Source organism: Desmodus rotundus, chromosome 3 (assembly GCF_022682495.2).
Source record: "Desmodus rotundus isolate HL8 chromosome 3, HLdesRot8A.1, whole genome shotgun sequence".
NCBI lineage: Eukaryota > Metazoa > Chordata > Mammalia > Chiroptera > Phyllostomidae > Desmodus > Desmodus rotundus.
In genome coordinates, this window is record NC_071389.1 from 18,101,740 (window position 1) to 18,128,112 (window position 26,373).

The 26,373-nt window shown below is 52.1% G+C and overlaps 1 protein-coding gene across 2 annotated transcripts in view; it reads left to right on the top strand.

The window, feature by feature from the left end:
- PTPRU (protein tyrosine phosphatase receptor type U) overlaps positions 1 to 26,373 on the top strand; it is a 76,846-nt gene that overhangs the window by 30,960 nt on the left and 19,513 nt on the right. For both annotated transcript variants that reach the window (XM_045190753.3, XM_053921168.2), the window contains exons 9-17: positions 2,852 to 2,961; positions 3,500 to 3,701; positions 4,051 to 4,153; positions 6,693 to 6,966; positions 7,666 to 7,702; positions 8,462 to 8,600; positions 15,684 to 15,841; positions 25,195 to 25,385; positions 26,085 to 26,160. In XM_045190753.3, the coding sequence (XP_045046688.2) occupies positions 2,852 to 2,961; positions 3,500 to 3,701; positions 4,051 to 4,153; positions 6,693 to 6,966; positions 7,666 to 7,702; positions 8,462 to 8,600; positions 15,684 to 15,841; positions 25,195 to 25,385; positions 26,085 to 26,160 (1,290 nt within the window). The remainder of the gene's footprint in view (positions 1 to 2,851; positions 2,962 to 3,499; positions 3,702 to 4,050; positions 4,154 to 6,692; positions 6,967 to 7,665; positions 7,703 to 8,461; positions 8,601 to 15,683; positions 15,842 to 25,194; positions 25,386 to 26,084; positions 26,161 to 26,373) is intronic.

The window sequence follows — 26,373 nt, forward strand, 5'->3', positions numbered from 1 at the left end:
TGCTGTGCCCTGCGGCGGCCCGGACACAAGATTCAGCTCCTCCCTTGGTTTTCACCAAACCCCGCTCACCGGGGAGCATGCGTGCCCGGTGCCCAGTGCGGACACGGTGAGGATTTCCTGGGGCGGGGGTGAGGACTGCAGGGGTTCACCATGAAGAATTGCAAATGTAGAGAAGGAAGAGCTGTACTTTTTCCCTTCCTCTACCTTAGGTTCACTGGCTGGGGCTCTGTGAATTAGACTGAGAAAAGACAGCTTAATAAGACAGACATATGGGAGTTTATTACCACGTGCGTGGTGCGTACCCGTGGGAGGGAGTGCTCAGTGAGGAGTAACTCGAAGGGCTGGTTAGAGCTTGGGCTTCTATGGCATCATAACAAAAGAGCAGTGAATTGTTAGAGAAGTGACAAGACAAAGGAAACAACCTTGAGATTCAAGGGGCAGCAGATTAAGCGAAGGCAAAAGTCTAGGGAAACCAATGGTAGATAAGGGCTAGTTAGTAAAGGTTTGTGTAGATTTGTCTAGTCTAGCGTTGACTCATTGATTAACTTCTTTCCTTCAGGGCAGAGACGGGAGGGGGCACCTCTAACAAATTTATGTCTTTCTTTTAGGCAAATAGGTGAGGGCAGAGAACTTTTCTTGTACGGTCCTTACTTAACATCATTGATAAGTTCTTGGCAACTGTGACTTCCAGTGAAACAACATATAGCAAAACCAGTTTTCCCGCAGGCTAATTGATATAAACAGGAGTCAAGTTCCTATGGCATATTTCTGGTTAATGACCCAGAGCACTTCTAATATTAAACATTGAAAAGATGATTAAAAACAAGTAAGATAATTATTTTCCAACCTGTTTATTCCAGTTCAGGGTGGAGGGTGGCTGGAGCTCAGGGCCCCACCCTGGACAGGACGCTCTTCCGTCACAGGCAGGTCCCACTCGCTGGGACCATTTAGACACGCCACCTCACCTCACATGCACATCTCTGGGGTACGGGGAGAAACTGGAGTGCCCGCGGAGAGCGCACACAGACATGGGGAGAACGTGCAGATTCCACACAGACAGTGGCGCCTGCTGGGAATCCATCATTTTTCTTATCAACATTATAATAAAGCAGTGTTGGATGAAAAGACTTTATTCAAGGACCTTCTGTATCTGCTTCTCCTCAATTCCCTTCTCAGTTCGGCTCAAAATAATCCTTATGCCAAAGTGGCATATTTGGGGGCAACATACTCTGCTACCCTTCACAAACAACCTCAAGTTCAACATCAGATCACTCTGTTCGTAAAATCTTTTGACCTCTGCCCTGCTTCCCCACAAAGTATATTGTTGTGACGTCACCCCACTCTGACCAGGCCTCAGGTGGGCTGCTTGCCCTTCTTTCTTCTTTCTCAGGCCCCCTCCACCCTCCTCCTCCAGTTACTGCTCGCTACTTAATGTGTTTTACTTTTCATTTATTAGTATAGTACTTAGAGCAAGTTTGCTTACATTAAGTGGTCAGCTCAGTGAGTTCTCGCAGCCTGGACACATCAGGATAATCCGCACCCAGACCAAGAAATGGCATCACCCGCTGCCAGGAGACCCCTTCGTGTGCCCTCCGGCTCACAGCCTCCCAGGGGCATCCTGACCTGTCATGCGTGGATTAAATTCCACTTGGTTTTGAATTATATATCAATGGAATCATGCAGTGTGTGTTCTTTTTATGCACTGTACAAAAGTCCGGGCTTCTTTCTCTCAACTTTTTGCGTGAGAGATTCAGCCATGTTGCGTGTACAATTCTAGAGAATTTATTCTCTTTGCCGAACAGACCGCTGTGGGAAGGCACTGCATGTACTTATCCTCTTTACTGTTGTTGGGCATTGTAGTTGTCTTCCGTGTTCAGCTGTTCTAAATTGTGCTGAAAAGAAAAATCTTTGTAGAATGTTTGCGGTAGACTTACACATTTCTGATGGGTGTGTTCACGACAGGTAGACAGGCCCGGTTTTCCCAAGCGGTTGCGCGCGTTCACGCGCCCACTAGCAGGAGTGTGAAAGCTGTGGCTGCTCTGTGTCCTCACCAACACCTGGAAATGTCTTTTTCATTCCATCATTTTGGCGGGCGGATGGTGGTGTTGCCTTGGCGTTGCCTCGCTCACCGCTCATTTTCACATAGGGCACTTCGGCTTCCGGCGATTGTGATCTTGGTGTCTGCTTTCCCCCACCCTAGGAGTTGAGCTTCCCAGCAGTGGTTTATTAAGGTGTTTTCCCAAACAAAGACCATTCTCTTCCCAGAAGAAATGTCTTGTGACTCGCTGTTAAGATGATACATGAGAACAAAAACAGACAAAGCAAAACAAAACTGTGCCCGAAAGGGTTTATGCTGGAATGTTAACAGTATTATTCTTTGGGTAATGGAATTGTAGGCGCCATTAATTTTCTTTCTGCTCATTTTGATTTTATACATTGAGCATATTGTTTGTGTAATTAGAAAAGAATGTATCTATCCACTAAGGCAATTATTTTCATTTCTCTGGTAAATGTTTATATTTTCTGAAAACTACTCAACTGGGTCAAAATAAGACCGTGCGAACATTCTTCTCTGTGGAATGCCACCTGCAGTGTAATGAAAGCGCCAGCTACTTTTTGAGTGCTCAGGAGTAGGTTAAGCCATAGGAAATTGACTTATGTACATCACGTCATGTAATTTTGGTGGAGGAAGGGTTATCATCACCCCCATTTCACTGATGAGGAAACCCAGGCTCAGAGAGGTCGAGGAGTCCAAGTGTACCAGTTTGGAAATGGCAGGGCTGGAATTCGAACTCAGGTCTCTGGCTGCAAAGCCAGCTTTCCCCTGCACCTTGCTGCCTTTCCCTCGCAGTGCCTGGTGGGATTGCCGCTGAGTCTCTGACCTTCACTCCGCTGGAGGACATGATCTTCCTCAAGTGGGAGGAGCCGCAGGAACCCAATGGCCTCATCACTCAGTATGAGGTAAGTTTGGACCCCTTACTGTGGGGACCACTGGTGGAAGGAGACATACGACTTGGAGAGGGAGGAGCATGGGGTGGGGGCTGGGGTGATCATTTTTGAGGTACCTTCAACTATGATCAGCGTCTGTGGGTTGCAGCAGCGATCCCAACCTTTTTGGCACCAGGGACCGGTTCCATGGAAGACAGTTTTCCCACGGACTGGGGCAGAGGGGGATGGTTTCTGGGTGATTCAAGCCCATTACATTCAAGCTCACCTCCTGCCATGTGGCCAGATTCCTAGCGGGCCTGGACCAGTAACTGGTCCATAGCGGCCTGGAGGTTGGGGACCCCTGTGTTATAGGGACAAGGGACCTGAAGGCATGAGAGGGAGGTGAAAGTTCCCAGCAGCCGGGGTTAAGCGGCACCCACAGTCCCACTGAGCAGCTCCCTTGGCCTGGCCTTATCCCTGGCTCACGTGAACCGTAATGGGTGGGAGGCTCCTAGGCCAGCGATGCCGTTCCCAATCCCTGTGCCTGCCTACCTGCCCCTCCTGCCCCCAGATCAGCTACCAGAGCATTGAGTCATCAGACCCGGCAGTGAACGTGCCGGGCCCACGGCGAACCATCTCCAAGCTCCGCAACGAGACCTACCACGTCTTCTCCAACCTGCACCCAGGCACCACCTACCTCTTCTCTGTGCGGGCCCGCACGGGCAAAGGCTTCGGCCAGGCGGCCCTCACAGAGATCACCACTAACATCTCAGGTGAGCCCCCTGACCTTGGCCTGGCCCCTTCGGAGGAGACCCAGAATCTTAGGGCTCCGTGGGTGGGTGGGGGGCAGGGGGCCTCCTGAATGTGGTTATAGTTGGCTCCTGCTGAGATAAATGAACCATTAGGGTTCGAGGTGAGGGAAAATTAAGTCAGGGCTCAGGAGACTGTGGTCAGTGGAATCAGAGGGCTGTGGTCAGGGGTCAGGGAAGCTCAGGTGAGAGGGAACAAGGAGCCTCAGGCTGAAGGGGAAGAGATCTAAGGATGGGGGTCAAGGAGTCTGGAGGCCTGGCCTTCTGGTCCAGTGGCCAGGTTCTGTGCTTATGTCCCTGTCCCCTCCGCCAGCTCCCAGCTTTGATTATGCTGATATGCCGTCGCCCCTGGGAGAGTCTGAGAACACCATCACCGTACTGCTGAGGCCTGCACAGGGCCGTGGTGCGCCCATCAGGTGGGAAAGCCAGGAGCGAGGGGCGGGAGGTCAGGGTCATCGGGAAGAGGGCCCCTCCTCTGACCCAGAGCCCCGTGCCCAGGCCAGCTCACCCTTGTCCTCCCTCAGTCTCCCACTCAGAGTTCAGGGTGTCTGGAGGAGGACGTTCTTTGATTCTGGGCAGGCGGAATGCCTGTAGTCACTGCCCTCTGAGGCCACCGGTGTCAGGTGGTGATTGTCGTGAGATCTCTGGACAGTGTCAGCCTGGAGCTCCAGAAGGCCTTCCCTCACACCCCTTGGAGAAGGGAACTCTGGGGCCTTTTTTGTTTCCAGCTTACCTCCTGGAGGATTCAAGGGAGATGCAGGGATGGGCCGTCTAGAAGGCTAGGGCAGCCAGCAGGATAGGGCCACTTCTCTGGAGTGGCCAAGAACTTGGCTTCTCCACTTCCTTCTCCCTAGAGGAGGCTGGGGCTGCTGATAGGGCTGCCTCTGCTGGGGAGAAGGTGCTGGAGACAAGTTGGTGTGTATGTGTGTGTGTGTGTGTGTGTGTGTGTGTGAGAGAGAGAGAGAGAGAGAGAGAGAGAAAGAGAGAGAAAGAGGTATGTGATGTGTGTATGCGATGCATGGTATGGAGAGGTGTGTGTGTATGTGAGAGAGTGTGAGGGTGTTTGTGGGGTACGCGCACACACTCACTGTCGGTCAGACACCATGCTAGGGACTTTACCTGTGCAGTCATTTGTCTCCATGGCACCCTGTGGTGTGAGTACTGGTACCTTACTTTACATATCAGGAAATAGGCTCAGAGCCTAAAGAGCTTGGCCCCAAGCCACTCAGCTGGTGAGAGAGAGAGCTGGAGTTTGGAACCCAGGTCTGTCTGCAAAGCTGGTACCTTTTCTTGAAGTCACAGAGCCTCCCTGCCCCTCTGGTCCTTCTTCTCTACCCACAAAGGTATATGTGCTGGGAGAGGGTGAAAACCTGTCTTTGGCTGTGGGCGGGGCCTGGCAAGCCCTTTGGGTCGCTCAGGTGCCCTTGACACCCCTCACTTCTTCACTCCCTTCCACTCTTTTCTCTGCTTTGCTTCCCCCATGCTTGCCGCTGCAAAGCCTGTCCTGTGTTGATTCCCAGACCCTTGGGGGAGACCCAGAAAAACATCAGGGCATCTGAGGGGCACTTTGCATTTTGCAGGAGCATAGGGCCTTGGCGCACTTGAGTCTGGGAGGGACTGGGAAACCTCCTTGCCTTGTCCTTTTGAGGGTTCCTGTGAGCCGGCCTGGTCAGCAGTACTCTGGAATGACAGGACTGGGCGGGGGGTGGGGGTGGTGATGGTGGGACACGGTGAGCAGGGGGAGGTGTGATGACTGTGCAGCCTTGGGTATGTCCTTCCCCTCTTGGAGCTGCCTTTCCTTATCTGCATAATGGGGATCGTGCCTGCTCAAGATGTGCTTTCTTCACGGCTAATGCTGATTATTATCATCTCCTGGTGGGACTTAAGGCCAGGAGAGGCCTGAACAGAGCCTGGGAAATGGAGGCTGAGAGTGGCCTGGGCTGGCGTTTGCAACAAGCTAGTGACAGGGAATGAACCTGTGTGGCCCAAATGCCAGGATGCTGGGGTGACTCTCCCACAGCTTGGAAGCGCGAAAGAAACAGCTGGAGAGCAAGGCAGAGGCATCTCTGCTTCCCAGAGCGCAGGCTGTCAGTGTGGGGTGTCACACGTCGAGACGTGATCAAGGCTGTGGCTTGAAATATTTAAATTTGTCAGTATTCATTTAGTTACGGTTGGCTTTGTTCCACAGAGGATTTGGAGGCGCTCACAGCAAAAAGCCATTCAGTAAAGTGGTAAAAATAAATAGAAACACGCAAGTCGGGACCAGGAGACACAAATCAGAGGGAATACAGACCAGGAAACATAATCAGCCATTAGGACCGGGAGACATCGGGCTCAGAGCTGCAGATTTGAGGCTGCCTCTGGTTGGGAGGATACTCAGGATGTAGCGTTAGTGCGTCGTTGTTTGCTTGCTCAGCGACAGCCTCTCCAACACGAGGCCACCAGATCCCCAAGTGCCCAGCATACGGCTGGTTGTCTGAGCTCATGGCACACTTTCTGAATGAACACATTTAGTCTAACTCGTTGAAGAGGCTCCAAAGGGAGCCAGTGGTAACGAGAGTGGAACCCGAGGCCACAGGTTTCCCAGTCCTGTGGCAGGAGCTGCAGGACTCACTGAGGAGTCTGTGGGGCCTTTAGGGCTTGGCGCACCTGAGCAGGGCTCACATTCTTTCAGCCTTAGTTAGTCACAGTGATAACAGCTAAGAGGCCCCGGCTGCTTCCTAAGCTTGCCTCCTTCCTCAGGCCTACCTCAAGGAACAGCCCTATGATAACTCCCATTCTGCAGAGGATGCAACTTGAGGCCCAAGGAGGTTAAGTGACTTTCCCAGCTAGCAAGAGGCAGAGCTGAGATCAGCCCCCAGCTGGGCCTGACCTCAGAGCCCATGGCCTTGGCCCCCAGGTGGCTCTCCCTGTCCCTGGCCCCCCGTGATCACTGCGCTCTCCTGTCGCCTCCAGTGTGTACCAGGTGATTGTGCAGGAGGAGCGCCCGAGGAGGCTGCGGCGGGAGCCAGGCGGCCAGGACTGCTTCCCAGTGCCGCTCACCTTCGACGCCGCGCTGGCCCGCGGCCTGGTGCACTACTTCGGGGCTGAACTGGCGGCCAGCAGTCTTCCTGAGGCCATGCCCTTCACCGTGGGCGACAATCAGACCTATCGCGGCTTCTGGAACCCACCGCTTGAGCCCAGGAAGGCCTACCTCATCTACTTCCAGGCAACAAGCCACCTGAAGGGGGTGAGGGATAAGCTGGGGGATACCTTGGGGCCAGGCTCGCTGCCTGCCGAGAACAAACTCCCCCAGGACCCACTCCTTCAGATCCCTCCCATTGTTTGATGAACTACACCCCCTGTCCTCCCCCTGAGCCCTGCCCTCTTGACCCTAGGCTCCCACCCTCCAGCTCTACCCCTTTCCTGAGGGTTTTTAAATTTTTTTAACCTGATTCCTTTTTATCCAAGCCCCTAGTCTAGTCTCCGCCCCTCCCTGAGGCCATGGTCTTCTGTCTCAGGCTCCTCTTTCCCCAGAGGAGTCCATCTCAGGTTTCTGTTTTACACCAGACCTTGAGGCCTAGAACCTACCTCCTCCCCAAGCCCTGATCTTCCCCACGCTCCTTTCTCCTATCTCTCCCACCCCGGCTTCCCCTTTCCTAACTAGATCCCTGGACCTAGGCCCTACCCTAATTTTGGGGGCCCCGCCCCTTTTCTTCCTTAGCTGATCTCATTCCTCTTTCTTAAGGCCTTGCCCTATTTGCAGGTCCCTCCCCTTTCAGCCCTTCCCTCCAGGTTCCCCCAGGTCCTCTTGCCCGGTGGGGTGTCTTTAGTTACTGTCCAGACCAGACAAGGCCTGACCAGGCCCAGGACATGCTGTCCGAGGCTCCCTCCTGGGGAGGGCCAGGTCCAGGCTTCATTGGTGCTGAGACTCCATCTGTGCCTCCAGGAGACCCGGCTGAATTGCATCCGCATCGCCAGGAAAGGTAAGCCCTGTTGGGTCTGGGGGGTTTCTCGCTTGCTGGGCTTTGGGAGGTGGACCCTGAGTACCCAGGGCTGGGGGAGCAGAGGAGGGTCGTGCAGCCTGCCTGGGGTCAGAAAACATTTCCCTTCTTGGCCCTAATGTTTCCACCCAAGGCTCCTTCTCCCAGGCTAGGCAGCAGGGACAACTCCCTCCCTTATCCCACTGCCCCTGGTCGCAGAAGGGGCCTTGGCAAGGGCCTGGAGCAGGCCTGTGGATGGGTAGCCATTATGGCTGGGCCATGGGACTGATGGATGCTGGGCACAGCTTTGGGTTCTTATCTGTCCCCTTTCCTGTGGTGGGGACAGGGTGGACCCTGCCATGTAGGGATTGTCTCTGCTCCCAAACAGTTGGTTCCTATCCTGAGATGCCCTAGCCACACCCTAGGTACATAATTCTCTCCTTCTATCACTTCCCAGGAGGGCAAGAAGGTAGGTCTGAAGGTCCCCCATTCACTGTAGGATGGGGAGGATGGGAGGTAGTCGAGAGGAAATGGGAAGCTACTCCTGATAGGGGAACAGTGGAAGTGAAGCGGACACAGGCACGCAGAAGGAATGAGGGGCTGCGAGGAGGGAGATCTGCTGGAAAGCTGATCTGTGGAGGAGGCAGTTGTCTCGGGGCACATGTGTTTGTGTGCAGCCCGGTTCTTCCCCTGTGGCTCAGACCAGGGCGTAGGTGGTCCCTCTCTCCCCTCTGATCCTTTGCCCTGCTTTGTTCTCCCCAGCTGCCTGCAAGGAAAGCAAGCGGCCCCTGGAGGTGTCCCAGAGATCAGAGGAGATGGGGCTCATCTTGGGCATCTGTGCTGGGGGACTGGCTGTCCTCATACTCCTCTTGGGGGCCATCATTATCATCATCCGCAAGGGGTGAGTGAGGCCGTGCCCTGGCCCACCTGTGGCTCCTGCCCCTCAGAGGCCTGGCAGGCATAGAGGAGCCATGGCTGCAGACTGGTAGGGCTGGGGGCTGGCAGGGCGGCCCCCCTGGCGGGTGTGTGGAGGGCTGCCAGCCTGGGCATCAGGCCTGTGGATGGACCCAAGCCGGGCGGTGGGAAGCCAGAGACTCTGCAAACAGAGCTGCCCCTGAGCAGCTTGGCTGGAGCCCGGGTCTGCTGGTGCCAGGTGCTGCTGTCCAGGAAAGGGCACTCGGTGCCTGCTGCCAAGGAGCTGTGCTGGTAGTGGGCACTGCTCTCCTGTACCTGCTGGGCTGTTCCAGGTGGGGAGAGCGTGGAGGTGACACGACTTTGAATCCCCATCTCCCTGCAGACCTTCTGCCAACTTGTCTGCCCTGACTGTGGGGTTGTGGTGTTGTCCTTGAGCAGTGAAGGAGTTGCTCACTCCCCTTCAAACCAAGGACCCTGAGCCTCACTCTCCCTTGGGCTCAGGTTGCCTTAGACCCTGTTATGTTGATGCCTGAGGAGTCCTCTTGGGCTCATGACTCAGAGAAGTCCTCCCTCTGGCCCCTCCTATCCCCCAGGCCTCAAAGGTTTGGCCTCAAAGGTCCAGCCTGGGTGTCTGCGAGTGATGCATGTCCTGGTGCAGTTGGCAGTGGGCAGCAGGAATCCCAGCACATCTTAGAATTCAGAACTTAGAAACGTGGAGTTTTGGAGTTTCATAAACCCAGGATTTGGGATTCTAAGACTCAGAATTTAGAATTGTAGAGGCTCAGAGCCCAGTAAAGTGAGAGCTGCCAGGTAGTTCAAGGACATCTAGTCTACTGAATTTCAAATCTTTTTAAAGCAACAGGGCCTGTCTTCAAAACACCAAATAAATCTCCCCTGGGAGCCCAGTGCATGGAGCAGCTGGAACTGAGCCTCTTGTTGGAGCCTGATGGAGGCTTCTGAGACCCCTCCTTACCTTATTCCCCACCAGGCAGCCCTAGGACACTGTTGTACACACCCCTTAATTGAGGGATGGAGATGCTGAGGCCCAGAGGGGGCACGGATCTGCCCAAGGTCACCCAGGGAACCAGAGGCAGAGCCTACCCCGTCCTCTCTCCACCTGGGCTCTGGCTTCTGTAGCCCCCGCTGCTGCCAGGCTGGGCACACACGGATGGGTTGGCGCCAGGTCTCTGGGCTGCCAGCAGCAGATAAGCAGGATCCAGGGAGATGAGGAAGAATTGGCGAGGGCCCCTTTGCCTGAGGCCAGGCACCAGCAGGAGAAGAATCCGGGGATAGGACATGCCTGCAGTGGGGAGGTGGTGTGGGGAGCAGGGTTGGTGGCCTGTCCAGGGCATTAGGCTTGATTTTTTTCCTGCCCTGCTTTCCACGTAGCTTTGAAATGCAAAATATTTTAAAGCATCATTTGTTGAGTAATTACTAGGTACTAGGAGCTTCATCACTGGGGAGTGGGACAGATGGAGAGGGGTGGAAGGGAAGGCTCACACATTGGGGGACTACAGGTGGTATTTGAGGCCCTAAAACATCTACCCTCAAGGAGAGAGGATTGGCAAAGTGGGGGATGTCATCCAACTCTGCAGAGAGAGTGTTGGGCCCAGGAGACTATGAGCCAGAGGTGCTTCCAGACCCTCACTGGGAAACCCTCTGTTCATGCAACTGCTCCCCCATAAACCCTTCAGGCAACTCTAGAAGCCTCAGGATCTTCCCTTCCTCTAAAAGCCCTTCAGCCCATTCCATAGCATGTCACTACACCCCCCACTCCCTACCCCGCCCCAGTTCTACCTGGCCTTGAGGGTTCATTGGGCCTCTCAGGGCTCCTCCAGTCTGCACTGCGGGGTGTCATGGGACAGGGCAGTCCTGGTGGGGATGGGGGTATTCAGATCAACTTGAATGTGATGCAAATGTGATGGACAGATTAGGAGGTTGCTGTAGGAGGGTAGTTACTCAATTATCCCCTGTGCACCCTTGTTGGAGGAAGGAGGTGGCTGGGGTCAGGGGATTATGGGAGACAGTCAGGGTCAGATGGGAGGAGATGTCAGCTTCTCAATCCTGCCCTGCCTGTGTGGACAGTGAGACTGGTTGAATCTGCCTGGGACTCCAAGGCTGGGAGGGGAGGCCTGGCCTACCCCAGGCTGGGTCAGATCTCCTTGCTCTGCTTCTAGAGCCCCTTCCCCTTCCCTTTGCAGCTCTTTCTTTTCCTTGTACATTTTCATTTACTTTCATACAGTGCTTTGCTCAATGTTCATATTCCCTGCTGGATTGAACACTCTGTGCAGGCAGAGAAGGTTCTGTCTCATTGGCTGTGCATCCCCCAGTGCAGAGCTGAGCATATGCTTCCTGTTGCCTAAACCTCACAACAGCCCTAGCGGGTGGGAAGGTGGAGGTGGGGGTATTATTAACATCACTTGTTTAGAGGAGGAATGGAAGCTCGAAGAGGTGGAGATCTTTTATTTATTTCCCCTTATTTACTGATTACTTATTCAATGAATTATTTATCAAGAGATTACAATGTGCTGGACACTGTCCTGGGCTCTGGGGATCCAGTGGTGGGCAGAATCCTCTTGTGCTTTGTAGTTAGTGCATCCAGCATTTGCATTAAATTAGAAGCACAAATGGATAATTACAAATTGTGAAAAGAGCAGGGTGCCTGGGTTGGGGGCAGAGAGAGAGTAAAGGGGACATAATGTAGTTGGTGATTATGGGGGAGTGGTCAGGGAGGGCCCTTTGAAGTAATGACCTTTCAAGGAGAGCAGAAGAATGCTATTCCTTCAGCCATGCCCTCCCTTTTAGGACCTCTGAGCAGCCACAGGGCCCTGGACCCTCCCTTCCTTCCCTGAGATGGATGAGAGGTGCTGTGTGACCTCAGGCCAAGCTCCTGCCCTCGCTGGGCCTCAGTCTTCCACCCTCCTCTCTCGTTCCTGCCCCCCGTCTGCAGGATTTCTTTGTGGAAGGCCATTTGGAAGGCCATGTGCTAGGGTTCTGCTGATGGGGTGATGTGGGGGTGGATGAATGGAGGACCCCTGGACGTGCCTGGACTGGACCTCAGGAGAGAGCTGGCTCTGTCTGGGGTCAGGGTCTTGACTCTGCTCTGGACTTCACTAGGGACTCCCAGGGAGTCCCATCAGACCCTGACTGAGACTCCACTTCCTCACCTGTAAAGTGGGGGTCAGACCTGCTCTGGCTCATCTCTGTGGGTGCTTTGTGGTCACGTCAGGACTCTCAATCCAAGGTGCACTTTGGGTGCATGTGAAGGGTGACTTCACTTCTTTAATGGACTCCACACCAGGAGCAGTCTGGGTGGGTGAGGGGGACCTCAGATATGCCCTTGAGCCCTCTTCACCCTGCCCCCTCCCTGCCCCAGCTACTTGCTCCCTCCCAGGGACAGGTTTGTACAAAAGGGGCAGAAGGACTGAGTGTGGGGGGCTGTGTGCAGGGTGTATCAGTGGGGGGTGTCTGTGTGTGTACATATCTGTGTGTGAGTATGTTTGTGAATATAAGTCCATGTATGTATTTGACTGTGTCAGTGTGTGTTTAAATACATGTTTCCATGTATGTGGGTCCATGTGTGTTTGTGAGTGCGTATAGTGTCTGTGTTTGTTTCTGCCTGTATACAGAGTGAGTGTGTCTGCCTCTGTGTGGGCGTGCAGTTCCGTGTATGTGGAACTGGGTGTACATGTATGAGTGACTGAAAGCTCTGCTTCCCCCAGGCCCGTTCCCCACCTCCTTTGCACTCCAGTAGCAGGCTCAGGGAAGGTTGCAGAGGGGGCCTTGGGTCCTGGTCCTAAATGACTGAGCCTGGCTGGCCCTTGGAACAAGGAAGGCCCTTCTGACCTGCCTGGTCCTGGGCCAGGCCCCCTCCAGCCCAGAAAGCACCCGGCCCCTCCCTGCTGGCTGTGTGCGGCCCTGGGCCTGGCCTTGTGAAAGGACCTTGGGCCCGACTGTGCTGTTCTCTTTGCACGCTGCCAGGAGAGACCGCTATGCCTACTCCTACTACCCGTAAGTAGCTCCACAGGCCTTGGGTCCCGGCCCCTCCTTGGGAGACCCCGTCCCACCCACTCTGGCTTCCACAGCCTCCTGTCGCTGAGCCTCCTTTCTCAGCTCTGACTCTCCTCTCTGTGTTGTCCTCCTCTAGTGGAGGACACAGGCACTGGCTTCGTAGTCAGAGTCTGGGGTGCAGACCTGGCTCTGCTGAGTCACCCCAGGCAAGTCACTTACCTTCCCTGAGGCTCTGTGTCCTGCCCGCCCTGAGGCAGCCCCTCGTGTTTGCAAGCCATCCCTGCTGGTCAGACCACAGTCCTTGCCCAGGAAAGTCCTCACACAGTCCTACTCTGGGGTCCATAGCCGTGTACGTGTGTGTGCGTGAGGGGGGCAGCTGTCCCCACACCTGCGGCTCTCCGTGCAGTGCAGACAGCAGTCGGGTCTCCAGGAGCCTTTCTTCGCTGGGTGGCCCCAGGCTTCTTGGACCCACCCTTTCCTGGGCACTTCCTCTGGGCTCAGTTCTTCATACAGAATCCTCACACCAGCCCTGACAAGTGGAAACTGTGATCCCATTTTACTGATGAGGAAACCGAGGCTGAGGGAGGTTAAGGGACCTGTCAGAGGTCACAGGAAGTGCAGAGCTGGGGTTACCACCCAGGCCCCTGTCTGACTCCTGATGCTACTCTGTCTTCCCTGACTCTGCAAGCCTTCTAGAACATTCCCCCTACCCTTGCTTGTTCTCCCTCCTTGCAGAGCAGGCTCAGGTGGTCCTGGAGCAGCCCAGAGGACAGTGGTCTCTCACCTCCTCCTCCCTGGACCCTCTGTTTTCATCAGTGTTACCCAGTGTCACACTAGCTTTTCCAGTAACCGCGCCCACGTCCACTCACTCGGGGCCTGCAGCTCAGCTTTTACAGGAACTGCTGACACGGCAGTTCTCCTCCCTCTACGTGTGCAGTTCGTTTTTGAAGCAAATGCAGAACTTTTCCAAGTGTCTCTATTACATTCCATCTGCTAATCCCACCCCGAGATCAGCTGGAGGCTGGCCCTGTTCGGTGTCCCTCCCCCGGTTCTGTCTCCTGTGGATCTGATTGGCTGGTGTTTGTAGTTCTTCCTAGTAGGCCGGGAGGGTGGGAACAGAGCCCTGTGGTCCATCACTGGAGACTCCCTTCTAGGCTGGAGTCCACGCGTGACGGGTCCTCCTCGGGCACCATTGTTCAGCCAGGTTGACTGGCTATCCTCTGTCCTCTGTCCGTCTTCCCTGTGTCTTGCTGGTGTTCGACCTGTCCCTTCTTCTGTCTGTCCACACCCGCCCCCCTCCCGCCCCGTTCCCTTGCCCATCTCTCTCTCTTTTTGTCATTATCCCTTTAGTCTCTCTTCATCTTCTACCCCCTTTTCCTTCTCTGTATCCTAATTCTTTCACCCATCTCTTTCCCTCTTCACCTCCTTTTTCTTCCCTTCTTCCTGGACCTTCTCTCTTATTTGGATGGTCAAGGTCATAGCCACAGAGGCTTCTCCTCATCTGCCCCCAAAGGGGTGTTTGGCTGTGCTCTGGGCCACAGTGAGGGTGATGCCCAGGGCCTGTGGGTGGGGCTGGGACGAGGAGGCCTGGGCCCACTGAGCTGTGTCTGGTCCAGGCTGAGAAAGCTGTGCCCCACTCAGTGCACAGCAGCGTCGGTCCCCAGGGTGTACACAGAGCCATCTTCTTCGTACAGGAAGGATGTTGGGGTCCTGGTGGAAGGGGCATCTGGAGGTCCTCCTGTTCTCCCCCAGTCTCAGAAGCTCTTGAACCAGGACTGACTAATTGGAATTTGCCTGTGTGGGAAGATGCCTTCACAGGCCTTTTTATTTCTGTGATCATCAGTGTCCCTGCGCCTTCACACCCTGAAAGTCCTTTCTTAGGTTGCCCCACATATTGCATGCTGTAGGGCCCAGCAAGTGAATAGTTCTCTTAAAAAATTTTTTTAAAAAAATTTATTGATTTGAGAGAGAGAGGCAAGCATCCATTTGTTGCTCCACCCACCCATGCTCACATTGGTTGATTCCTGCATGTGCCCCGACTGGGGATCGAACCTACAACCCTGGCATATCGGGAGGAAGCTCCAACCAACTGAGCTACCTGGCCAGGGCCGATAGTTCTCTTGTCTTAAGCCTTTCATGTGATTGTGCCCCTGCTCTCCTTCAATCTCAAGCGAGTCCCAAGTCATTGCTTGTTGCTTGGCCCCTTCGTCATGGAGCTGTGTCCGTCTCCCCATCCCTTGTTCTCCCCCCTACTTTACTCCAATTTGCCCGAGTCACAAACTGCCTTCCTCATCTGGCTGAAGACCTGGGCCGTGCACGGCTCTTGCCCAGGGCCCTTTCCGGAAGCTCTGCCCTCGGCAGGGGTGGGGCCTCTTGTCTTTCCCGGTGCTGCTTCTAGCAGTTGGATGGACTGATGGTTAGTGGTGGGAACATGGACCTGTGTGGATCTCTTTACGAGTCTAGAATGGCCCATGCTGGGCCCGTCCTGGGAGCTTGGGGTAAGATGCAGCCATGTTGGGAGTTCTCTCCAGGCCCAGGGGAGGACTCCTGAGCACTGGCTGAGCACTGGCCAGGCCCTCTGCCCAGAAGGGGGGTTATGGGCCATCCCATTACATGAGAAAAAGGAGTTCCCAGGGCAGGTGACTAGTGAGGACAGGGGAAAGGATGATGGATAGAGGGCATGCAGGGACTGGAGTGGGTGCAGCCATCTTCCTAGTTTGGGGTGGGGTGACTGATGTGACACTAAAATAGGGCCAGAGTGATTTTTCCTGCCATTTCCGGAGCCCTTGGGGCCAGGTCCCCACTGCTGCTGCGTCCCTTGTTCTTAGCAAAGGTCCCCAGGAGAGGGTCCCTGCCCAGTCCCTTTTGGGGGGAGGCAGCACTCTCTGGGTCTGGTGGGTGAAGGAGGGAGGCAGAGCCCTCTCACCATCCAGAGATGCTTCTAGAATGGTTTCTGTACCTGGCTTCATAGCCCCTGAGTGCTGGGCTTTCTCATCCATCTCAGGGCACTGTCCTGCCCAGCTCAGCATCCATGTCTCCCGTCAACCCCCCTCTGCAGGAAGCCCGTGAACATGACCAAGGCCACCGTCAACTACCGCCAAGAGAAGACGCACATGATGAGCGCTGTGGACCGGAGCTTCACGGACCAGAGCACCCTGCAGGAGGATGAGCGGCTGGGCCTGTCCTTCATGGACGCCCATGGCTACAGCCCCCGGGGTGAGTGCCCGGTTTGCGGGCCCCTTCCTCATAGCTCTGGGGCTCCTCACGTTCGCCAAGTTCTGTGACATCCCAACCCAGATTCAAGCATCTATTGCATTCCTTCCAGCACTGGGCCTGGAAAGGCAGAGAACGCAGAGGTATGGCCTTTGTCCTGGAGGAGCTGTCGGAAAAGGGAAGACTTAGAATCAGACTCATAGAGGAGGAATTCGCGGTGATGAGTGTTAGTTGTGGGAAGTGCTCCGGGGACTCTGAGGAAGGAATGACGCTGAGTGAGCAGAAGGCTTCCGAGCAGGGTCCTGGCTTAGGGAGCCCCTGCTGTCTGAGAGGCTGGGGACGAGTGGCCAAGAGGGATTGCCCTGGAGCCAGACAGACCTAGATTTGCATCTCAGATCCCAGAAGCAAGTTGCTTAACCTCTCTGGTTGTCTGCTTCCTCATATCCCTCTGCTGGTAGGGCTGCTTGCAGACTAAGTAAGATAATGTGCAGACGTCATTAGCGCTGTACCTGGCATGCAGGAGAGTATAGAGAATCAGTCGTATGTGCTCGGAACTTGTCATAACTCGCTTCGTCGCACATCTTTCTATTCCATTTAGTGCTGATTTGTACAAAAGAAAATACATAATGTTTACCAAGGTCATAAAGTCATAATAATATAACAAACCCTAGTGAACACCACTGGTGAATTACAACATCCTCCAGGTGCCCCTCTTCTCCCTTTTACATGTAAATGTTCCCATGAGATTTGTGCTTCCACTTTCTTGTCTTTTGGGGGGTAGCTTTACCATGTGTGCATACACCCCCAAACCGGGCATTGTAGAATTTTGCTTTTGAGCTTTATAAAAATGAAATCACGCTCTATCTTTCACCTCCACGTCACGTTTATAACATTGACCCAGATGATGTTTCGCTGCAGTTCATTTATTTTCTCTGATGTGTAGTTTTCCATTGTTTGAACATGCTGCAATTTATATTTTTCTATTCTGCCATCCGTGGGCATTTGCTTTGTTTCCAGTTTCCTGTTATTACAAACGAGGCTGCTGCGAACACTCCGAGACGCATCTCCAGATGCACCTGCACAGGCGATTCTAGAACTGCTGGGCGATGGAGTGTGCGCTTGTTCCGCTTGATGAGACAGTGCCCAATTGTTTTCCAAAGTGGCTTTGCCTGAGTTTGCTCCCCGCCACAGTGCCTAGCAGTTTCCGTTGCTTTACGTCAAGATCAGAATTTGCCAGCCTTCTTCACTTTTGCCAAACTAGTTTGCATAAAATGGTAATTCTCTATAGTCTTAATTTGCATTTCTCTGATTACTAATGAGGTTGAATGTATTTTCAAATCATTACTGGCCATTCAGGTTTCTTCTTCCATGAAATGCCTGTTCATGTTTTTTACCTAATTTTCTGTTGGTGTTTCTGTTGCTTTCTTAGTGGTTTTTCAAAGTTTTTTATATATTTAGGATGATAATCATTTGTGACTTATGAATTGCAAATATCTTCTTTCAATTTGTGACTCATCTTTGCAGGTTATTTATAGTGTCTTTGGATGAACAGGTTTTTACTTCACTTTAGTGAAGTTCATCATTCTTTTTAGAGCTCGAGTTTTTGTATTTTGTTAAAGAATCTTCCTTATGTATGGTCATAAAATACTTTTTTACTTTTTCTAAAACTTTTAATGATTTCCATTTCCCATTAACATTTTAAAAAATATTTTATTTTTATTATTTATTTATTTTTAGAGCAAGGGGAAAAGAGGGAGAAAGAGGTGAGAAACATCAGTGTGTGGTTGTCTCTTGTGCGCCCCCTACTGGGACCCTGGCCCACAACTCAGGCATGTGCTCTGACTGGGAATTGAACTGGTGACCCTTTGGTTTGCAGGCTGACACTCAATCCTCTGAGCCACACTTGCCAGGGCTCACACCCAACTCTTTATCTCTCTGTAATTGATTTTTGTGTGTGATAGGATTGAAGGATTTTATTTTATTACTTTTCCTGTAGGGAAAACCAGCTGTCCCCGCATCAGTTATTGGAGTTCAGACATTCGCTGTGGATTTGCCACGTCACCCTTATCACACACCACACTCCTGCATATATGTGGGTCGTGTTTTCACTCCACTCTCTTTCATTGGCCCTTGTGGTGCTGCCTGTGCCACCTCTCCAAGTCCTGCAATGGTCTAAGCCTTCGTGTTGGAAACATCGAGCCCTCCCAACTTCGTTCTTCATCAGGGACGTCTTGGCTCTATTTGCTCTCATTCTGTCTTACAAAGTCTACAGTTATCAAGTTCCTTGGAAAACTTGGTTGGATGGACTTGCGTTGAGTCTATGGATCAATTTGGGGAAAAACTGACACCTTCTGAGATTGTTTTTGCATTTATGAATGTGATATATAATCACCCCAATTACTTAGGTCTTGAATGTCTTTCAATCATTTTCTCCATTAAATCTTCTACCTTTTTTCATTAGGTACACCCCAAGGTCCCTTATATTTTTGATTTCGATTGCAAATGGCACACTTGTGTGTATGTGGTAAAATACACGTAACATAAAACTTACCATCTTAACCAGTCTTAAGGTACAGTGCAGCGGGATCAGATTCACTCGTATGTGGTGCAGCCATCACCGCCGTCCACCCCCACAGCTCTTCCACCTTGTAAACTGCAACCCTGTGCCCCTGGAGTGGTGACTGCTCATTCCCTCTCTTCCCAGCCCCTAGCGCCCCCTTCTGCCCTGTGTCACTCTGATTTTGACCACTCTGTCGCGTGTGAGTGGGATCGTGCTGTGTTGGTGTTTTGTGACTGGCCGGTTGCGCTGAGCACTATGCCCTCAAGCTTCCTCCATCTGGCAGCGCCTTTCAAAACGCCCTCCCCTTTCATAAAGGCTGGGCGATATTCCGTTGTGTGTACACACCACATTTTTTGTATCCATTCATCAGTCTGTGGACACTTGGGTTGCTTCCATGTTTTAACTATTGTGAATCATGCTGTATGAACATGGGTGTCTTTGAGACCCTACTTTCAGTGTTTTTAAAAAATATATCTAGAAGTGGAATTGCTGGATCATATGGTAACTCTGTGTTTAATTTTTTTGAGACGCCACCATGCTTTCCACAGTGGCTGCACCATTTTGTGCTCCCACCAACGGTGTACAAGGTTCCAATTCCTCTGCCTTCTCACCAACACTTGTTCTTTTCTGTTTTTGGTAGAAGCCCTCCTAGGAGTGCGGGGGATGTCTCGTGGATTTGATCCTCATGTCCCTAATATATGATGCTGAGCGTGTGCCATTTGTACATCTTCTTTGGAGAAATGACCATTTGAGCCCTTTGCCCATTTTGAGTCAGGTTTTTTATTCTGTCGTTACTGTTGAGTTCTAGGCATTCTCTCTCTCTCTATTCTGGCTGTTAATCTCTTATCATATATGTGACTTGCATATATTTTCTCCTGTTCTGTGGGTTGCCTTTTTATTTTGTGGATATCTTTTGGTGCACAAAAATGAAAAATTTTCATGAAGTCCAATTTGTCTTTTTTTAAACCTTTTATTGCCTGTGCCTTTGGTGTCATAACCTAGAAACCATTGCCACCCTCTCTGTTCCTCTAAGAGTTTCATAGTTTTAGGTCTTACGTTTAGGTCTTTGATCCACTGTGAGTGTATTTTCGCATATGATGTTAGATAAGGGTCCAACTTCATCCTGTGGCGTGTGGATATTCAGTTTTCCCTGTATAAACGGTATACTTTTAAAATACCGCGTGTCTAACTGGTGCTCATATAGATATGCAGTTGATTTCTGTATGTGTATAGGTTTTATATCCATACTTCCTGATAAACTTTCCTAGTCATTTTAATTTGTCTGTAGAATCTTCCAGATTTCCTTCTGACCGCCATGAAAAGATCTGCAAATACTGACAGTCTGCTTCTCCTTTCTGTGTTCTTACCCTTTTCCCCCTTGTCTTTCCGAGTAGCACTGGCTGGGAACCCCAGTGCAGCGTGGAGTGGAAGTGGTTATAGCAGGGTCCCCGTCATGTTTACCTGATTTTAAAAGGTGCACTTAGCACATTAAACACCGAGAATGAAGTTGACTGTAGTTTTTGGTAGAAATGTTTTATCAGATTAACAAAGTTCCCTTGGTTTTTAGTTTGCTACGAGATGTTATTTTAAATGGGCATTAAACTTATCAAATCCCTCTTTCTGCCTTATTGTCATTTTTTTCCCTTTAGCTTGTTAATGAGGCAAGTGACATTTTTAGCTTTTCTAATGTGAAAGTAACCTTTAAGTCCTGAGCTAAGTTCAACTTAGTCATGATGTATTACATTTTTTATGTATTGTCGGATTCAGTCTAATTATAATATTGTTCAAGATTTTAAAGCTGGGTTTCTGAGTGGGATTGGCCTGTAATTTTTCTTTTTTTGTGCTATCCTTTTCTGGTTTCTGGTATCAAAATTCTATTAGCCTTCTAAAATGCATTGAGGTCTTTTTTCGTTTTTCCTTATCCTGGAAGATTGAAATAACTGGCTCCTTGAAAGTTTGATGGAATTCATCTGTACAACAATCTCTTTCTGTTGTTTTCTCAATGAAAAAAAATTAAACTTTTAACTCTAGTTAAAGACGTAAAGGCTTATTGGAGCTCTCTATTTTTTTTTTGAGCCACTTTTGTTAAGTTCATTTTGTCTAGGAATTTGTCCAATTTCATCTGACTTTTCAAACTCACTGACACACACTTACTCATTGTGTTCTCTCTGTGGTCTCCTTCACTAAATTTCTGCCACAGCTGTGCATGCTGGCTGTTATCAACCCTTCACACTACAGGTTCATCCTTGGATGAATGTTTAGGTTATTTCCAGTTTGGGGCTGTTCTGCTGGAAACATAAAAAAAAAAAAAAAAAGTCCAAATGAGGAAACAGAAGCTCCAAAAGGCAAAGTCGCTTGTCTGGTCTGACAGCCAGGAAGTGACATAGCCAGGGTTGCAATGCAGGTCTTTCTGAGTTGCAGATTGCTGTTCCTAGTGTATCATCCTGGGCCTCGAGGAGTGGGTGGGACCTGGATGGGCAGAGATGGGAAAGAAAGGGCACTCATGGATGGGGACCAGCACGTGCAAATGCACGGGGGTGGGCACGTAAGGAAAACAGGGAGAGGTCTGATCACGCCGAAAACTCAAGTGGGTAATTGGGGAGAGTGGGAGGTGAGGGTGATGGGGGCGCCTGTCTTGCTGCTGTGTCCTGTTGAGCGATACGGAGAGGCAGGAAACCTGCCTCTGTTCCCAAGGAACTTGCTGATGGGCTGGGGAGACAAGACTGATCCAGGGGAGGCAGCACCAGGCTAATTGCCATGTGAGTGGTGGGGACAATTAGTGCTGCCAACGTTTTGAGAAGATACACCTTTGGGCAGGGGTGGACAAGTTTCCGGCTGAGGCAGATTAGATTTGACCCACGGTGAGGAGGGAGTGGGCACTGAGGCAGGAGGCAGGACGTGGTTGGAGATGTGACAGCTGGGGAGGTCTAGGTGTTTTCTGGAGACCGAGCTGAGTCTCAGAAGCCTTCTCTCCATTTCTCCAGGCCCCGCACTGGTCTAGCCTCCACTTTCTTCTTTTCTTTTCCAAACAGGGTGGGCCACATTTTTGTGGTTTAGAACAGAAAGCCATGTTGATTTTGATGCCTCCTCGGTATGCAAATTTTAAAATAGGGACTTATTATGCCGAGTAAATGGTGGCAGGCTGGCTGTGAAGAAGCCAGCTGGGATATTCCCGAGATGTTGGAATGCACCCTTGTTGTCTCTGAAATCCTGCCTCTGAAAACCCTCACACCTTCTGGGCCCTGGCCATTCAGAGCTCTTGACTCCTGTGGGTGCCAGTGGGTTCCAGCCAAATGGTTTGTCAAATAAGTGCCAGGTTCTCTGGTCACCACCAATGTCCACTTTTATCAGGAAGAGTGAAACAGAGAAAGCAGGGTGGACAATAGATGGGCCTGAGTTTGGGTCCTAGTGCTGTCACCTCCCGAGCAAGCAGCTTGACCCTTCCAGGCCTCGGTTCCCTCTTTTGTTTAGGGAGATAACGATAGCGCTTACATCATAGGGATGTTCTAAGGAGTAAATGACTTCAGGAATCCTGCCAAGCACATGAAAGCACTCAATATGTTCGTTATTGTTAGCTGTCACTGCAGACTGCATTTCTTTAAAGTTTATGCTAATTGCTCACAGTGAAGGAAAATTAGAGCGTGCTACTGGATTGTGTCCCCCAGGGCCTGTCTTTGTCAGGGAGTAGATGGGCATAGGGGAAAGGGCCCATTCTTCAGGAAGGTCTGAGGATCTTCATTTTCAGATGAGGAAACTGAGGCCCAGAGAGATCAAGTGACTTAAATTTGAATTCAGGTCTCTCTGATTCTAGACCTAGTGTTTATTTCTCTGGACCTCAGTCCTCTCCACAAAACATCAGTCAGCTGTCGAGTGGGTACTTGTACAAGATGTCCCATAATCACGATGGAGCTGCGGAGAGCCTGGGAGAACCCGTGGGTGGCAGCCTGGAAGCCGAGGGCTGGCTCTCCCTTCCTTCCTCTCTTCCTCCCTTTTAGGGGCTGCCAGCTGTGGGCAAGCTGGTCCTTGGGGTGTGGGGGGTGAGGAGGGAGGGTGGGGGAGAGAGAGAGACAGAGACAGAGACAGAGACAGAGAGACAGAGAATGTGTGTGTGAAATCCCATGGGAATTTATAGACAATGAGAGCAGGGACCTGTCGTCTCTGGATCCAGGACATGAAGGGTCCTCTTGGCCATGTCATCGGTTTTCATCCTGTTGTCTTGTGGTGGCCTTTGTAGATCAACCCGTGTCTCTCTCAGGCTCAGCTGGAGGCCGTCCAGGTTTGGCTCTGGTTCCAGTCAGCATCTCAGCCAGGTGGGATTTTTGCTTGTCTTCAGCCATCCAGCTGACTGACCCCTGCCTACCTGGGAGGCTGCGTCGGGGCTGCCAGCCAACGAGCTCCTGGGTTCCCTGCCACCTCTGTAGCCCTTTCCCCACCTGCAGAGCCCTCTGTAGAGCTGCCAGCATGGTTTCCACAAAGAGCAGCAGGACCCGCTGTCTCCGAGTCCTTCAAGCCAGCAGAACCACTTTTCCTCGAAACCCTCCTCCTTGTGCGCTTGTTGTGGATGGGCCAGCGGAGAGGGACTAAGACAGAAAGGCCTCCTCTCGTCAGCCAGCTGTCCCCCGCTCTCTGAGACTCAAGGGGTTCCTCCCTTTTCTGGAAACTCCTCGCAGGCCTCTGCAGTGCTCACTCTATCAGGCGCTGGGCTGGTGCTCTGCATGCATTATCTTATTTAATATGTACATCATGCTGTTGGAGAGTGACGGTTTTATTTTCTCATTTGACATGCGAAAACAGAAATTTAGAGAGAGTAAGTGATATCCCCAAGGTCGCATGCAGGGCTGGGATGCGGTCTGAGGCCTGACTCCAGAGCCCGCCCCTCATTCGCCGCCTTGCACTGTGTTCCCTGAGGGTGTCTCAAGGAACAAAAAAAATCTCTGCACGGTGAAAGACGGTGGTGAAGCGTCACTATTTCCACCCATCTCTTGGACATTTAAAATGCACATTACCATGTTGGAAACCCTAGCAGGTCTTACAGGAAAAAAACCCTACTTATTCTTTTTAAACAAGAATTTCAAGGATTTCCTTAGAACACAGAACCCCCTTTGTCCTCCTTCTCACCGTCTTTTTAATGGGACACCACTGAGTCATGTGGTGTGACTAACGTTTCCTGGAATGCCCTGCGGCGACCCCGGCATCGGGCAAGTCTCTCATCCTTGCATTTCCGTTTCCTCATCTGTAAAATTAAAGGTTTGGGGCATCTGGTCACAGTGGTGTGACTGGCACTTGACTTGCTCCCCAGCTGTAAGCAACTAGAAATCTGGATGAAAGATGTGAAGTAATTGTTTGCAGACATTGGGTGACAGCAGCTCAGGACTTTGATTTCTGAAAAAAGAGAAATGAATGAGGGGAGCCCTGCCTTTCCACCTGGGGTCAGCCCTCAAACCGTGGCACGGGATACAAGCAGGGCCCGGCAGTCTCCCAATGTGAAGGGACAGGCGTTGGCGGCGGGGGAAGCCGAGCTGCCCAGGGGTCTGTCCGGGTGCTTGGGCACTCGCTCTGTTAGTCAGTCATGAGTAGGAACTAGAGGCCAGGCGCCAGAGAAGGCTCCCCAGAGGAGGGCCCTTTTGGCTGAGATCTGAAGGATGAGTATGAGTTCACCAGGCAAAAGCAGGAGGGGAAGGGTGCTGGAGGCAGAGGGAAGGGTGGAGGCTGGCCTGTAGGCCCCATTGGGAGTGCCCCACTCTCCCCTGCCAGCTCAGACCTGGGCAGAGAACAGCTATAAGAAAGGCAGAGGGTTGGCCTTCAACAAACCCCCTCGCCTTACCCAGGACAGTGGGAAAGGAGGGTTCAGTAAGTGTGTGGGAGGGAGTGTCTGAAGGCAGATGGGGCTGAGTGGGCTCTTTTCTCAGTACTGGGACCTGATATCAGGGACCAGGTTGGGATATTCTTGGAGGGGCTGACCAGAAGGACCAGGGAATGGGTTGGTCTCGGGGGAGGGGACAGTTTTCTTTGGGGGGCACTGTGAAGCTCTCCATCTGTTCCCTGATTGGCTGAGGCCGCTGCATAGGCTGACAATGGAAATGCTTATGCAGGATAAATGCCTCTATTCAGGTGCCTCTGGTTAATCTGCAGAGACAAGTGGCCTCAACAGCTAATTTTGGGGTTTGCTTATCTTTGAATGGGGGTAATTACTGGGAGTTGTCCATTTTCCAGATTGTTCCCTGGAAGAAGGGGAGGAAGGAGGGGAATGTCACGGGCTCTGCCCCACACAGGCATCCTAGAGAAGTCACAGAGGGGTGGTCCTGATTGGGGTGAAGCAGGATGGAGTGCAGGAACTACAGCAGGCTGGGCGGGGCCAGAAGGGCCCTTGGAGGTCACGTGATCTGACTTGCTCATTTTACAGATGGGAAAACAGAGACACCGTAGGGAAGGGACTGGCCCAGGGTCACACGGGTGGGCCCAGCTAGGTTGCTTGGCTCCAGTGAATATCCCAGCAGTGCTCCCTGCCCATGCTCCCTTCCCTCCTCTGGTCCAGGGGTCCCCGACTCCAGGCCATGGACCAGTACCAGTCCAGGCCTGTTAGGAACCAGGCTGCACGGCAGGAGGTGAACTTGAATGTAACACTCTTGAATCATCCTGAAACCATCCTCCCCCACCCCAGTCCGTGGAAGAATTGTCTTCCACGAAACCAGTCCTTGGTGCCAGAAAGGTTGGGGACTGTTGCTCTAGTCCATCTGGGGTTCCCCAGGCTGGGGCCTGTGTGTATCAGAAAGCCTTTCCCTTTCTCCAACTGCAGGAGACCAGCGTGGCAGTGGGGTCACTGAAGCCAGCAGCCTTCTGGGGGGATCACCGCGGCGTCCGTGTGGCCGGAAGGGCTCCCCGTATCACACGGGACAGCTGCATCCTGCGGTGCGTGTGGCCGACCTCCTGCAGCACATCAACCAGATGAAGACGGCCGAGGGCTATGGCTTCAAGCAGGAGTACGAGGTGCAGGGCCCCAGTCCAGCCAGGACCCCACCAGGGCCGCACCTGGCTCCTCACTGTGGACCCTGACCCTGCCGACCCTCAGCCCAGTCCCAATGACCCTTGCTCTGACAGTCCCAACTCATTCTAATTGTTTTGACCTTGATCTTATCCTAGTCTCAGACTTAAACTGGTTTCTCACTCAAATCCTAACCCTGACTTGAAATCAGACCTCAAATCTTTCTTTAATTTCTATCTGGACCCTGATCACGCTCCTTATCCTATCCCGCACTTGAACCTGACCACCACACTGACCCTGACCTCAAATCTAACCCTGGCTCTCATCTAAGCTCCATTTGAACTCTGATTCGAATCCCATCCTACCTGTGTCTGGACTCTGACACTACTCTTATCCTAGTCTGAATTTGACCCTCACTTTGACCTTCTTCCCAAGGCAAACCTGATTTAACCTAAACCTGATTCTCATTCTAGAATGTCTCTGAACTCTGCTTCTCTTTTGCCCTTTTCTCACTTTCCTCCCTGCACACTGCTTGGCTCTGAACCAAGCTGGTGAAGGGATTCACGGTGGCTTTATCTCAGGCTCCAGGTTTCACCCCGAGCGTGGCCCTCATCCTGGTCCCACCGTACCCTGTTGAGAGGACAGGGGTCTTATGAGTGGAGGGGCTTCTCTCCCCCGCCAACTTCCACTTTCCCTTCTGGCAGAGCTTCTTTGAAGGCTGGGATGCCACAAAGAAGAAAGACAAGGTCAAGGGTGGCCGGCAGGAACCCTTGCCTGCCTGTGAGTCCTGGGGAAGGGCCTGGGTCTGGGGCAGTGGGTGGGAGGGGCTAGAAGGGGGGAGAACAGCCAGCGTGAGCCATTTGTTGAGGGTCTACCCTGTGCCCAGCCATGTGCTGAGCATTACACGTGTTATCTCACTTCTTCCTCTCAACCTTATGAAGTGGGACATATTATAACCCACTTTACAGATAAGGAAACTGAGGCTCAGGAGGT